Source organism: Theobroma cacao, chromosome 9 (genome assembly GCF_000208745.1).
Source record: "Theobroma cacao cultivar B97-61/B2 chromosome 9, Criollo_cocoa_genome_V2, whole genome shotgun sequence".
Lineage (NCBI taxonomy): Eukaryota > Viridiplantae > Streptophyta > Magnoliopsida > Malvales > Malvaceae > Theobroma > Theobroma cacao.
Genome location: NC_030858.1, coordinates 22,994,233 through 23,007,920, shown reverse-complemented (window position 1 = coordinate 23,007,920; position 13,688 = coordinate 22,994,233). Strand labels below are relative to the sequence as shown.

The window sequence follows — 13,688 nt, the reverse complement described above, 5'->3', positions numbered from 1 at the left end:
GGGGCAGTCTGAAATGCATTCCTCCGTCAATGGTTTGAAAATAAAAGCCATATGATATGATAATATTGGTATGGAAAGGTAATACTAGTACTAGTACTAGTATTAGCAGTGGTATTGAGTGTATTTTCCCTCCATAAAATGGGAAAAAACCGAAGAAGGTGGGCACTCACACTAATCATCATGACACATAAAAACACAGCTAATCAAACCCTCCTTTTCTTTGTCAGCCCTAATTAGCTCTCTCTTAAAATCCCTCATTTTTGCCCACGCACACGCACTCTCTCTCAACACAACAGAAGAAAAACACACACAAAGCCAGAGAGAGAGAGAGGGATCAATATCATCATCATCATCCGCATCATCCTCTTCTTCTTCTTCTTCTTCTTCATTTTTTCTTCTCCTTCGCGCAGCCTCCGCCATGGACCAGCAATCTCAGCTCGCCGTCATCTTAGGACCCGACCCGGCTCCTTTCGAAACCCTAATCTCCCACTTGATGTCCTCCTCCAACGAACAACGTTCTCACGCCGAGGTCTTATTCAATCTTTGCAAGCAGTCGGACCCAGACGCCCTCTGTCTCCGCCTCGCTCACCTCCTCCAAGTCTGCGCTCAACCTGAGACTCGTGCCATGGCCGCTATTCTCCTCCGTAAGCTCTTGACACGTGACGACTCTTATATCTGGCCTCGCCTCAACATCTCCACCCAGTCCTCCCTCAAATCGGTGCTTTTGGCTCAAATCCAAGTCGAAAACACTAAAACTTTGTCTAAAAAGTTGTGCGACACTGTTGCGGAGCTTGCTTCCAGTATTTTGCCAGAGAATGGCTGGCCCGAGCTTTTGCCGTTTATGTTCCGGTGTGTCTCTTCGGATTCCCCAAGATTGCAGGAATCCGCCTTTTTGATATTCGCTCAGCTGAGTCAGTATATCGGTGATGTCTTGACTCCTTTTATAAAGGATCTACACGCTGTGTTCTTGAGGTGCTTGAGTGAAAGTTCTAATGCCGACGTCAAAATCGCCGCGTTGAATGCTGTCATCAACTTTATTCAGTGTTTGACCAGCTTATCTGATCGGGATAGGTTTCAGGATCTTTTGCCGGCGATGATGAGGACCTTGACGGAAGCTTTGAATAACGGGAATGAGGCCACCGCTCAGGAAGCGCTGGAGTTGTTGATTGAGTTGGCAGGGACGGAGCCACGGTTTCTTCGGAGGCAGCTTGTTGATGTGGTGGGGTCTATGCTGCAGATTGCGGAGGCAGAATCACTTGAGGAAGGGACACGTCACTTGGCGATTGAGTTTGTTATTACCTTGGCAGAAGCAAGGGAACGTGCCCCTGGAATGATGAGGAAGTTGCCGCAGTTTATTAGTAGGCTATTTGCAATTTTGATGGGAATGTTGCTGGATATTGAGGATGATCCAGCATGGTACACTGCAGAAACTGAGGACGAAGATGCTGGAGAGACTAGCAATTACAGTGTTGGGCAGGAGTGTTTGGATCGTTTGGCTATATCCTTGGGTGGAAATACAATTGTTCCAGTTGCATCCGAGCAGTTGCCAGCTTATTTGGCTGCTCCTGAGTGGCAAAAGCACCATGCTGCATTGATTGCCCTTGCACAGATTGCTGAGGGTTGTGCCAAGGTATACCTGATATTAGGATATGTTTTAATGTGGTCATTGCCATTATTCTACTCCTTTGTAGTTCGTAGCATCCAAGCTTTTAGGTAATTCAGTATTGACATTGTTTTCTCGTTCCAAGTTGCTGCAAGTAAGTGCTATTCGCTACATGACATTATTCGTTTCTCCTAGACTTGAAACTGACTATTAAAAATTGCTTCCTTGGGAATGGTTAGTCCCCCCTGCCCCCACTGAATATGATTCTAAATGCACTACTAATGGAGTTGCTTGTTCAGTTTAGTCATGGTGTTTTCTATTTACTGCGTGCATAGTGGGATAGAACTTTATTCGGAAAGTTGATACTAATATTTCAATCCATAGCTTATTGGCATAGCTTTTTCAGAGGATTCAGTTTATGTTGGGAGAAAGAATTGGATTACATATTTTCTGCCTTATGTTTGATAGTGAAAGTAGAGAGCTGGGAACATGTTCCCTTTTTCATTGATTTGTAATTTGTTGCTTTATTTGTAGGTCATGATTAAAAATCTGGAACAAGTGGTTTCGATGGTCTTGAACTCCTTTCATGATTCCCATCCCCGTGTGAGGTGGGCAGCTATTAATGCAATTGGACAATTGTCTACTGATTTGGGCCCGGATTTGCAAAACCAATATCATCAAAGAGTATTACCAGCACTAGCCGCTGCCATGGACGACTTCCAGAATCCACGAGTACAGGTTAGTCAGAGATAAATAATTTTGCTTTGATGTCTCTAGATTATGCTTTTGACTGTTAGGATCTTTTGTTGCATGGTATGGTTTCTTTATGGTATTAGATGGGTGCCTGATCTTAAACCTTCAAGTAGAGAGAAACAGGTTGAATCACTCTAGGCTGGATACAAATTCAAATTGCAGCATTAATAATGTGCATGGTGGTTTACATAGAGATAATTTGTTCATCCTGTCTTCCTTTCTGTTGTGTCTTGATGTAATTGATAACTCCTGCCCCCAATAACCCATTCCTTTTTCTATAATTTTCTAGTTCTAAAGTTATCTATGCATATGGGTCACATCTTTGTGGTGGGATACCTTGCTTTACTTAAATTTATCTGAGTGGATATGATCTCATTTGGTTATGTCAAATAGCTTTGTGGTCATCAACGCACTTCATATAATAAGAACTCGTTATTGTTTTCTATTGGAACATATCAACTGGTTACAAGCAAATTATTTGTCGTAACTCACTAGAAATTGTGGTCATTATAAAAATTTTCTAAGTAGCTGACTGATATGTTCCTTTTTTTGAAAAAAAAAAATATTATTCAATTCTCTGTCTTACCACTTCTTGAAAGACAAAATAGAACCTTGACCTTTAAGTGTCGCTGGCATCTTTACAGATTAGCCCTTAAAATGGTGGATGCATATGTAAGAGCCTCATAACTGATTGTGAAGGGAATTAATTCATTTGAAAATGAAAGCTGCATCAGTGGGAATTTCCTGGATATTTTGTTGAATATGGATAAAACTAATGTATAAGTCTAAATTTAGATACTGGATGATGATACTTAATTCCTGTTTATAGATGGATGGAGCTATGCCTTCTGGTTCAGGAAACTGAACTAAATTAGCTTCCGCTCTTTGCATGAAAATTTAGTAGTCTTGTTATAACATCAGAGTTTTTTTTTTTTTATCTCATTACCTGTCAGTCAGGTACTTCTATTGTCAAGATTTAATTGTTTGCTTTGAAATAACAGTTTGTTTTGTTATGTAATTTGTGTATGAACAGGCACATGCTGCTTCAGCTGTGCTCAACTTCAGTGAGAACTGCACTCCGGAAATTTTAACACCTTACTTGGATGGAATAGTTAGCAAATTACTTGTACTTTTACAGGTATGACAATTGGAGTTATAAATGTCGCATAAAAACTGCATAGATTCACTATATGAAAGGAGATTTTATTTTTTGTCGATTATATATATCATGCAGAATGGGAAACAAATGGTGCAAGAAGGTGCCTTGACAGCTTTGGCATCAGTTGCTGACTCATCTCAGGTATTTTACCCAAAAGAAAGCTAGTTTGATCGTTAATATAGTCGACACAGTTAAATGATATGGGGGTTTGCAGGAGCACTTCCAAAAATATTATGATGCAGTTATGCCTTACCTGAAAGCTATCTTGGTGAATGCGACTGACAAATCTAACCGCATGCTTCGTGCCAAATCCATGGAATGCATTAGTCTTGTTGGAATGGCTGTCGGGAAGGAGAAGTTCAGAGATGATGCCAAGCAGGTTGGTAGCTGTCTAGAAACACCATGTCCTGTATCAAGTTGTTGCTTTTTAATTCTTCTAGTTATTTTCTTAGATCTCTAAAGTCATGGATGGATGGTAGAATTTTGAGGTATTTGAGAATGGCATTTTCTAGGGTATGTAGTGGTGTAGTTTGCAGCAAATATCCACCCCTTTTCTGGCTTAAGAAAATACATGTTTTTTGTTCCTTGAAAGTAATTGGGGTGGGCTAGATATAAACCTGAGGGAGGTGCCCATCAGGTTGATCTATTATGGAGTTTTGCCACTAATTATATTACATGTCAAGTTAGTATAATCTAAAGAAATTTTGAATGCTTACACAATGCATGTTTCTCATATGCTTGACATGGAATAGACCAATTTTTTAGTTTTATAATTTGCCTGGCCTTGTCTATGAGAATGCAGACTGCAGCACCAGTTTGCAGATTCCCATTGGTTTCCACATTTGTAATGAGTTGTTGGGTCTAGTTTTTTTATTCCCAATTAATAAAAAATTGTTATTCAAGTTCCTCTCTTTATGATGCCAAAATGGGCCCCTAAGGACATATTGCAGTCATTGCATGCTATTCTCTTTTACGGCTATAGAACTTCACCATTCTGAGTGTGCTGTTATTTGTAGCAAGTATTTTTTCTTTTTGTTTTTTTCCACTGGTCTTTGTTTAATGTCATTATACCTTCACGATTGTATTTGGCATTTGCACCAAAAGTTGGGTATCTTGTATGTTCTTTCATTAAACGTAGAAATGCCTCTATATTACGTATTGCTTTCTCTTCTTCTTGCAAGGTTATGGAAGTGCTTATGTCATTGCAAGGATCCCAAATGGAAACAGATGATCCGACAACAAGTTACATGCTGCAAGTAAGTCCATAGCACAGAAAATGTGTTGAAATAAGATTTATCATAATAACTTTGGCATGTTTATTTTTACTTGCTTATGATGCTTTCACCATGTTACAGGCATGGGCCAGACTGTGCAAGTGTTTGGGACAAGACTTCCTCCCTTACATGAGAGTTGTCATGCCTCCCCTTCTCCAGTCTGCTCAACTTAAGCCAGATGTAACTATTACATCTGCAGATTCAGATAATGACATTGAGGACTCTGATGATGAAAGGTTATATATCATTCTGTTTTCACAATTATTTTGTGCCAATAAGCAACTAAAATGTCAATGATGCATTTGTATCTTGTGTATCTCCTCCCTCATTTGAATAGATGAAAAACTTTATTTCCTCTCTCTTCCACTTCTCTCTATGTTATGTAGAAAGTCAAAGACACTCTGAGAAAGACACTCACACACGAGTGTGTGAACACGCACTAACACACACACACCCAGACAGAGTCCTGAACTTAGCTGTGCTCATCTCTGGCTGTTGGTCGGCTTATAACAATAGCATGTTGTTTTCCACCATGTTATTTGGTGTTATACTAAGATTTATATCTGGCATTGCACAGTATGGAAACCATTACTCTTGGGGACAAAAGAATTGGGATCAAGACTAGCGTCCTGGAGGAAAAGGCTACAGCATGTAACATGCTGTGCTGCTATGCTGATGAGTTGAAGGAAGGATTTTTTCCATGGATAGATCAGGTTTGTTTCAACTTACTATTTTGGACTTCATTTTTCTAGACTTTGTAACAATAACTAACAGAAGGAATATATGGTGCAGGTTGCCCCGACTCTAGTTCCTCTTCTTAAATTTTATTTCCATGAGGAAGTTAGAAAAGCTGCTGTTTCAGGTATAAGATTGCTATATACACTTTTCTTCTTACTTTAAATATATAATTTTTGTCTTTCAATTTTGTTTGGCTCTTGTTAATTCCCTCTTGGCCTATTGTGTAAATTTGTTTCTAGCTATGCCGGAGTTACTGCGCTCTGCAAAATTAGCTGTGGAGAAGGGGATGGCTCAGGGGCGTAATGAGACTTATGTAAAGCAATTGTCTGACTTCATTATTCCAGCTCTGGTGGAGGCATTACATAAGGTTGTTGTTGTTTAATTTTAGGAGTATTCATCTATTGATGCTCTAATTACTTTGTTTATGTGTTGCTTGTCACGGGTGAAGTAATTGAATAGTGATATCTTTGCAGGAGCCTGATACGGAAATATGTGCAAGCATGTTGGATGCATTGAACGAATGCTTGCAGGTTTGTTCTATTATGAAATGAAGTGAATTACGTAGTGTCTATTGTGTTCATTGTTGTCTGTTTGAAATTACTCTGGTTTTGGATATTAATTGACATTGTGGGGCAACAAATGGTTAGAAGAAAAAGTTCATTTAAATAAATTAAATCAGCTGAACGTAACTTGAATTTAATATGGTATTTCAGTTGTATCTGCTAATAAGTTGAACTAATTCCTTAATTAAACCTGTCATGATGATTTTTGTTAAAAACTGTAATAAGTATCTTTCCTGGGCTGTTTTTGAGTTTCATTTTAGTCTATATATGTTATTAAGCATCCAAGAAAACATTTCAGAGTTCCATTCATGACCCTTGTGTTTCATTGTGAATTGATATGCATCATTACTTGTTGGAGTTCTTTGTTCTAATCTTTGTCTCTTTGCTGTTGCCTGCATTTATATTGTATGAATTCATTACTTTTTGTCATAAATTTTTGAGCATATGTTCTTTCAGATCACTGGTCCACTTTTAGATGAAGGCCAGGTTAGATCTATTGTGGACGAGATAAAACAAGTAATCACGGCTAGTGCGAGCAGAAAAAGGGAGAGAGCTGAAAGAGCCAAAGCTGAAGACTTTGATGCTGAGGAGGGAGAGTTTATTAAAGAGGAAAATGAGCAGGAGGAAGAAGTTTTTGACCAAGTAAGTCTTCAAATAACATCTGTAGTTATAGGGCACATAATTATGTAGGTAATGTTTATTTGTCAAATTGTTCTTTTTTCTTTCTGAATCCATAGAGTTTCTCATTCGTGCCCTAATGAACATTCTGCTTCCAGGTGGGTGAAATCTTGGGAACTTTGATAAAAACATTTAAAGCCTCTTTCTTGCCATTCTTTGATGAGCTATCTTCATATCTTACACCTATGTGGGTAAGTAATGTGTGAAATCTGTCTGTTTCGGAAATCAGTTCAATTTTTGAAGGAACATCCAAAAGAAAGATTCAGAAAGATTTTCTTTTATGAAGTATGCTCATCCCTTCCCCCCCCCCCCTCTCTCTCTCTTTCTCTGTGTGTTTGTGCGTCTAAAATACAGGGCAAGGATAAGACAGCTGAAGAAAGAAGAATTGCAATTTGTATTTTTGATGATATTGCAGAGCAGTGTCGTGAGGCAGCTCTAAAGTAAGCTGCTTAATTTTCTTTTTTCTGGTTACTGTCATAGAGAATTGCCATTTGATGTAATTCTGTAATGTGGTTGAAACAGATATTATGAGACATATCTTCCTTTCATATTGGAGGCTTGCAATGATGAGAACCCAGATGTGCGACAGGTCTGTACCTTCTCTCTTCTGGTGCTTAAAGCACGTTAGACTCTGGATATTGCCTTTCAATTGTATCATATGTTTCAGGCAGCAGTATATGGGCTTGGTGTTTGTGCGGAATTTGGTGGGCCTGTATTTAAACCTCTTGTTGGAGGTAAATTTTGTGTGATTGTTGAAAAGGTTATTTATCTATTTCTTATCTGAATAACCTATATTTTGACTTCTTTCAGAGGCTCTATCAAGGTTAAATGTTGTAATACGGCATCCTAATGCTTTACAACCTGAAAATGTGATGGCATATGATAATGCTGTTTCTGCATTAGGAAAAATATGCCTGTTCCATCGTGACAGGATTGATGCAGCTCAGGTATGGCAACCAGTAAAATTGGTTTTCCAACTTAATTAGATGTTGCGATATGAAAGGAAATGGGCTATGTGCTTTGCATAAAACACATGCATGTTTCTGAGCTATTGTGTGAAGTTTTCTCCTCCAAATGCCTTCTCTTGCTAGAACCGGTGCCATTTGCAATGTACTATGAGCCATATGCATGGAAATAGTATCACTTCTACTATGGGTTCGTATGAGGTTCTATATGTTTGAGCTACTTGAAGCTATAGCAATGGCTCAAAATTGATCAATTGACTCTTTAGGTAGAGAACCTTGGTGTTTGAAAATCAATTTTCTGCTCCTCCTGCCTCTTTGTTCTTATTATCAGGAAATTTTGCAACAATAAGAAATTAAGGGGTGTTTTGTGTGTACATGCTTATTGTCATTTATATATTTATTTTCATGTGTATATAGCTGAACAGCAAATTAGGAACAATTTTGTCATTAAGAAAAGAGATTAACCACTTTCTTGAGGGTAATAGTAAGGTTGTCAATATAACACCAAGTACCATTTTGGATTTAGAGGTATTTAATAATATAGTTCACAATTATTTTCTATTAAGAATGTAACGTTTTCTTAATAATTATTTTAACTTTCACCAAAATTAATTTTTTGAGAATTTATAAAATGGTAATTTTTCTTCTTAATCAAGATTTAAAATTTGAGTCCAAAGTTATTTCTTTGAGATCCTATTATTTTTGGAAAAAAGGCAGAAGAAAGGGGAAAAAAAGAAACAAGACAACTATCCTTCAAATCTTAACTTGGACAAAGGAGACCTAGATTTTAGTAAACAAATGAAACTAACTCTTCATTAGCCCTGCCAGCCTGATAAAAAGATACCCTAGGTATAGAAAAGCCATCTTATTGTACTTAGTACCCTTGTCCTCAACTCCTGATCAGAAGTTACACCTCTTAGTTCCCTTGCCGCTCTGTATGTATTGTGTGCAATTGCCCCATGCTGCCTTCCTCCATCATCGCCTTGAAAGCAAGTTGTAGAGTTGATCAAGGACAGAATGAAGCTGTTATCTGCCTTGTGGCTTGGATATAAAAGAACTAGAAGACCCAAAAGGTCTAAGTTTCTTTTTCAATGGGCTTTTTGGCTGGATGTTGAAACAACTGAAACACACTAGTATGACTGGTGCATGGTGATACTGTTAAGTACCAGATACTAGACGATATAGAGAACAGGATGTACTAGTTTTGATAAAAAACTGGTATGTAATGGATGGTATCAGTTTGATATTGATAACATTCAACAATACTCTAATCTTTAAACTTTGTTTCAAATAAAGTTGTATAGAGCAACTAGTGATAGGAATATTTGTCCCTCACTGATAATCCTTCATCATTGAGGAGTCATGGATGCCAAATGCCCTTTAAAGGTGCATAAAGGACAATGGTTTTACATAAAATCACTTGATATATCAGACTATCTCTTTTGTGATATTTAAATTAGAGATTTTATTGTGTGAACATTCTGATGACAGTGGATATGTAAATGTTAAAGGCAGCTTTTATACTGACATAGATATGTGTAACTTCCTCCCAAACTCCACTCCCCCCCTCCCAACACACACCCTCACAGTCCTACCCATTTTCTAATAGACATTACTGTGTATATAATTTTTTTTGATAAACTGTGAGTATATTAAATGGGCATCTATATAGTGTTACACTAGCCTATGTCACATGCGTTGCACTTGATCAAACATGCTAGTTGCTTATTATTTTGAAATTTTGATTATAAGATGGGCAAAATTTTAGTGATTTATGGATATATAGCAATGATAATGAATATAAGTAACACTCGACTGATTTCTATTGATAAAAACTTATCTAAATGTCTAGCGTGTTGGGTTTCAAATTGTAGTCTAAAAGAAAGTTAATGCAATTTTGGCACCAATTGTAAGAAAAGGAGGATAAAAGTTTCCTTTAGGCCTATTGAATTTGAATCTTTTTTTATTGAAAACTAATTTTTTTGACTTAATATGGCAATTTCTTTTTCCGTTATAGAATATATAAAACTGTGAGCCCACGAAGGCCTTTGCTTCTGCCAGATTACCCAATTACAAGATACTTCATAAATTTGTTGATGTTTTCTTTTTCCTCTAAAAACTATTTTATAAAAATAGTATTAGTATTAGGTTAAAAGTAAATCATTCTCCAAGGAAAGCGATTTAGTGGAATTAGAAATTTTTTCTATACTTTAATTATAATTGAAAATTATAATCAACAAAATTTTTTTGAAATGGAAATTTAGAAATATAATTAGCTATGATGTCGTTTTTTGTTCAAATTACATGCATTCATATTTTTATATATGTTATAGATATAGATATTATGTTATGCTTTATGTGTAAAAACATTTCCAAATGTTGATGATTGGGTAATGTTGTTTGTTGATCATCTCTGGCATTAATACATATATGTTGTATAATTTTAGATAGATTGCAGTGGTTCTATAATTATACTTTTTCTGCATTGCAGTTTTCACAAAAGTTTTTGCTGGTTGCTGCATGTCTTTATGCTTATTTTGATGTTTTATTACTGTTTTCTTTGTGTTGGATTCCTTTGAACGTATATGCTTTGATTTTGATAGGTTGTTCCTGCATGGTTAAACTGCTTGCCAATAAAAGGTGATCTGATTGAAGCCAAAGTTGTTCATGAACAACTTTGTTCAATGGTAGAGAGGTACCATCTGCTTTGTTGATTTAACCTTACTGCATATTTCTGATCTCATTCCACTGTTTATTTTTTGCTTTGATATGCTGTTACTGCATATTATCAACCACTGTATCAAATTTGTCTTCAGGTCAGACAATGAAGTTTTGGGTCCCAACCATCAGTATCTTCCTAAGATTGTTGCAGTATTTGCCGAGGTAAAATGCACTCGTTAGCAACCACTAAGAATTTCAAGTTATTGCATTAAAATTTCTTAACCTATGGCTATTTTTAAATGAACTGCTTATTCTGAACAAACGATACAATGAGAAATGGTGAAATTCTGTCCTGCATCCTGTATGTTTTATCTATATCTTAGTTAAGTATTTAATTTATTTTCTTAAAGCATTATACTTTTTCCTCTTAAATTAATATCACTTCCAACTCTGACCATGGGAGGCACTGTTGCATACTTAATTCCATATCAAACATTGCTTTAATGCTGTAGCTTTGTTTTGCATCAACTATCTGGCTTTTGTTGCTCCAATGACAAATTTGGCATGAACATGCATATCCATATACATCATGTTTACATGTCTTCTATGTCTAGGCATGTGAACATGTAATTTATTCATTAATCAGTTTTCTTTCTTTCAGCCCCTCTTCTTAATTCTATTATCTAATAGAAGATTCATATGGGCATGTCAAAGCCTGAATAATTCCTATTGTGTTTTCAAGTGGGATATGGATGAGTCTTAGCCTCATTGTTGCCAAACCTGTCTCTTATTCTTTTGGTTTTAGGGTGGGTAAAGCTGTAGGGGTGAGCATTCAGTTGATTTGGTTTAAAATTTTGAAAATTAAATTCTTGTAAAAAATAACCGAAACTGATCGGACTATACCCGAAAACCAAAAATAACTGATACCAAAAATCTCAGTTGGTTTGTTCAGTTTTAACTATTAATAATATTAAGCAACCGAGCGTTTAGCTTATTGGTTGGTGCATAATCTCCTTACCTTAAGAGCAGTAGGGTTCGAATCCCCTCTTCCTCAATTATAAAAAAAAAAAAAAAACTATTAATAATATTAATAATATTTATATATATAATATATTTAAAAAACTTTGCTTAATGTTTCACTAATAAAGCCTAAATGCTTTTAGTTTAACCATATATTTATATATAATATTAATGATATAAATATATATATTTAAAAAATAAATTATTAATGGATGGTTTTTGGTTTGGTTTGGACACCAAAAACTGACCAAAATAGCCAAATAAATTGCCCCTCTTAACCAATTAATATCAAAACCAAGAAAATCGAAATAACAACTGAAAAATGGTTTGGTTGGGGGAGCGGGGTACATATACCACCATATAAATAAAGAAATAACAACCGAAAAGATAAAATGCTAAATTCTTCTGTGGGTGTAAAATATGCCTGAGTATGTTCTCTTACCAATAGTTGCTGTTTGGTAGGTTCTATGTGGTAAGGATCTAGCCACAGAACAAACTGCAAGTCGGATGGTGAATCTACTGAGGCAGCTTCAGCAGACGTTGCCAGCAGCAACATTGGCCTCAACTTGGTCATCTTTGCAGCCAGAGCAACAGCTTGCTTTGCAATCCATCCTCTCATAGTATATTGGTTTGACAGGCATCTTTCTGGTTTTGGAGGAATGCAGTGTCCTGTCTGTGTTGGAAGTATATTTTATTTATTACCCAATTCTTTTCTCGAAGGAGGTTCCCATTGTTTTTTGCATGATGTTTTACATCAATCCAGCAAAGGTTTGATTGAAGGTGAAAAAGTCATCAGTGCGATTGAAGTGAATCTTTTGTTCTTTTTGTTAGAATGTGTATATTAAAAGCGTCTATTTATAATATGGGGTATGGTATCGAGTCTGGAGAAGAAACAATAGGTGATTTGTGGTTTGTGAGCATTTTTGTGGGTTTGAGGGGTTGCTAGTGAGGGCAATTCCTGTAGCAGTTTTGGTCCCAGAATGTGGCTTTTTGTTTTTCCGTCTGAGTTTTACACAAAAGTTCCGTTTGTGATTATATATGGACTGAAATTTTGAATGGTTATTCTTTCGCCACTGTTTGCAAAATTTTGATCCTGGAAAAAAGCAATAAAAATGTTAATGGGATTGTCAGTTTTTGAAGATTTGCTTTAAGCTTCTGAATACCTAGAATTATGATTGTTGGGGAACCGTGGAAAAGTGGGCACAAAGTTTCTTCCTTCTTTTTCTCCTTTGTCTTTGGATGGAAGAATTTTCGCCTTTTTGGGCCACTCCTTGTTTTTGTTCTGTTTTGGTTAAATGTTCAAATTGAGGTTAAATGTTTGGGTTTTTTCCTTTGAATTAAAATGTAAATGTTTCGATTTTAATGGTCAATGGTCAATTTTTTTTTTTTTTTTTATAATCTACGGTTAAGTTAATTGATGGATAGAGTGTGTATCAAATGTTATAAAAAAAGTGTGAAAAATGCAGTTATATGTTGAAAATATAATAGTTATATGTAATGTCGAAAAATGTAATTACATGTTATGTTGAAAATTTAATTAGTACATGTTATGTAAAAAATTTGATTGTTATATGTTATATTAAAAAATGTAGTTACACGTTATATTGAAAATTTAATTTTTATATATCATAGATAAAAGATGTAATTATATGTCATGTTAAAGATTTAATTACATATGTTGAAAATTTAGTTATTGTAGGTCATGTGAAAAAATTTAGTTTATACGTCATATTGAAAAATGTAATTGTTATATATTATTTTAAAGATTTAGTTGTTGCACGTCATGTTAAAATATTTAATTATTATACGTTATGATGAAAAAGTTATTATACTACACATCATAATTTGAATCGTTTTGACTTGACAACTAAAACATTTTGACAAAACTACTATTTCATATCTTATCTTTTCAAGTTAACGTTCACGTCATGTGTGTGTCTTACACATTTTAGATAGCTCTTACTTTAACCTTTAATTATAAAGAATCGAAAATAATTAACTTTTGATTGTTATAATTGAAACGTTTGACCTTTAATTGATAAAAAATACAAATTAAGCATTTAGTCTTCTTTCCTTCTTCTATAGCTACATCTATCCAAATTAATATGTTGTTATGAGAGAAAGCATGACTTCATTTCCTTATTGAATACAACAACTGAGTTGGAAGAAGATTGGAGCTTCATTTATTTGCCTAGTTCCATTAAGCTTTGAGCCAACTGATGCTCTAAATAGTAAAAGATGGTGTCATCTTAATTAAAATAATTTAGATTCAAT

General features: G+C 35.5%; 1 protein-coding gene across 1 annotated transcript; it reads left to right on the top strand.

Moving 5' to 3' along the window:
- LOC18589575 (importin-5) lies at positions 218-12,544 on the top strand. The gene is made up of 20 exons (XM_018127925.1): positions 218-1,630; positions 2,138-2,341; positions 3,390-3,494; positions 3,591-3,656; positions 3,730-3,894; positions 4,697-4,771; positions 4,871-5,025; positions 5,367-5,502; positions 5,582-5,651; positions 5,767-5,894; positions 6,001-6,057; positions 6,547-6,732; positions 6,867-6,959; positions 7,123-7,208; positions 7,291-7,357; positions 7,436-7,502; positions 7,579-7,715; positions 10,337-10,428; positions 10,550-10,616; positions 11,877-12,544. Exons 1-20 carry the CDS (start codon positions 419-421, stop codon positions 12,033-12,035), a joined length of 3,327 nt encoding a protein of 1,108 aa, XP_017983414.1. The 5' UTR covers positions 218-418; the 3' UTR covers positions 12,036-12,544.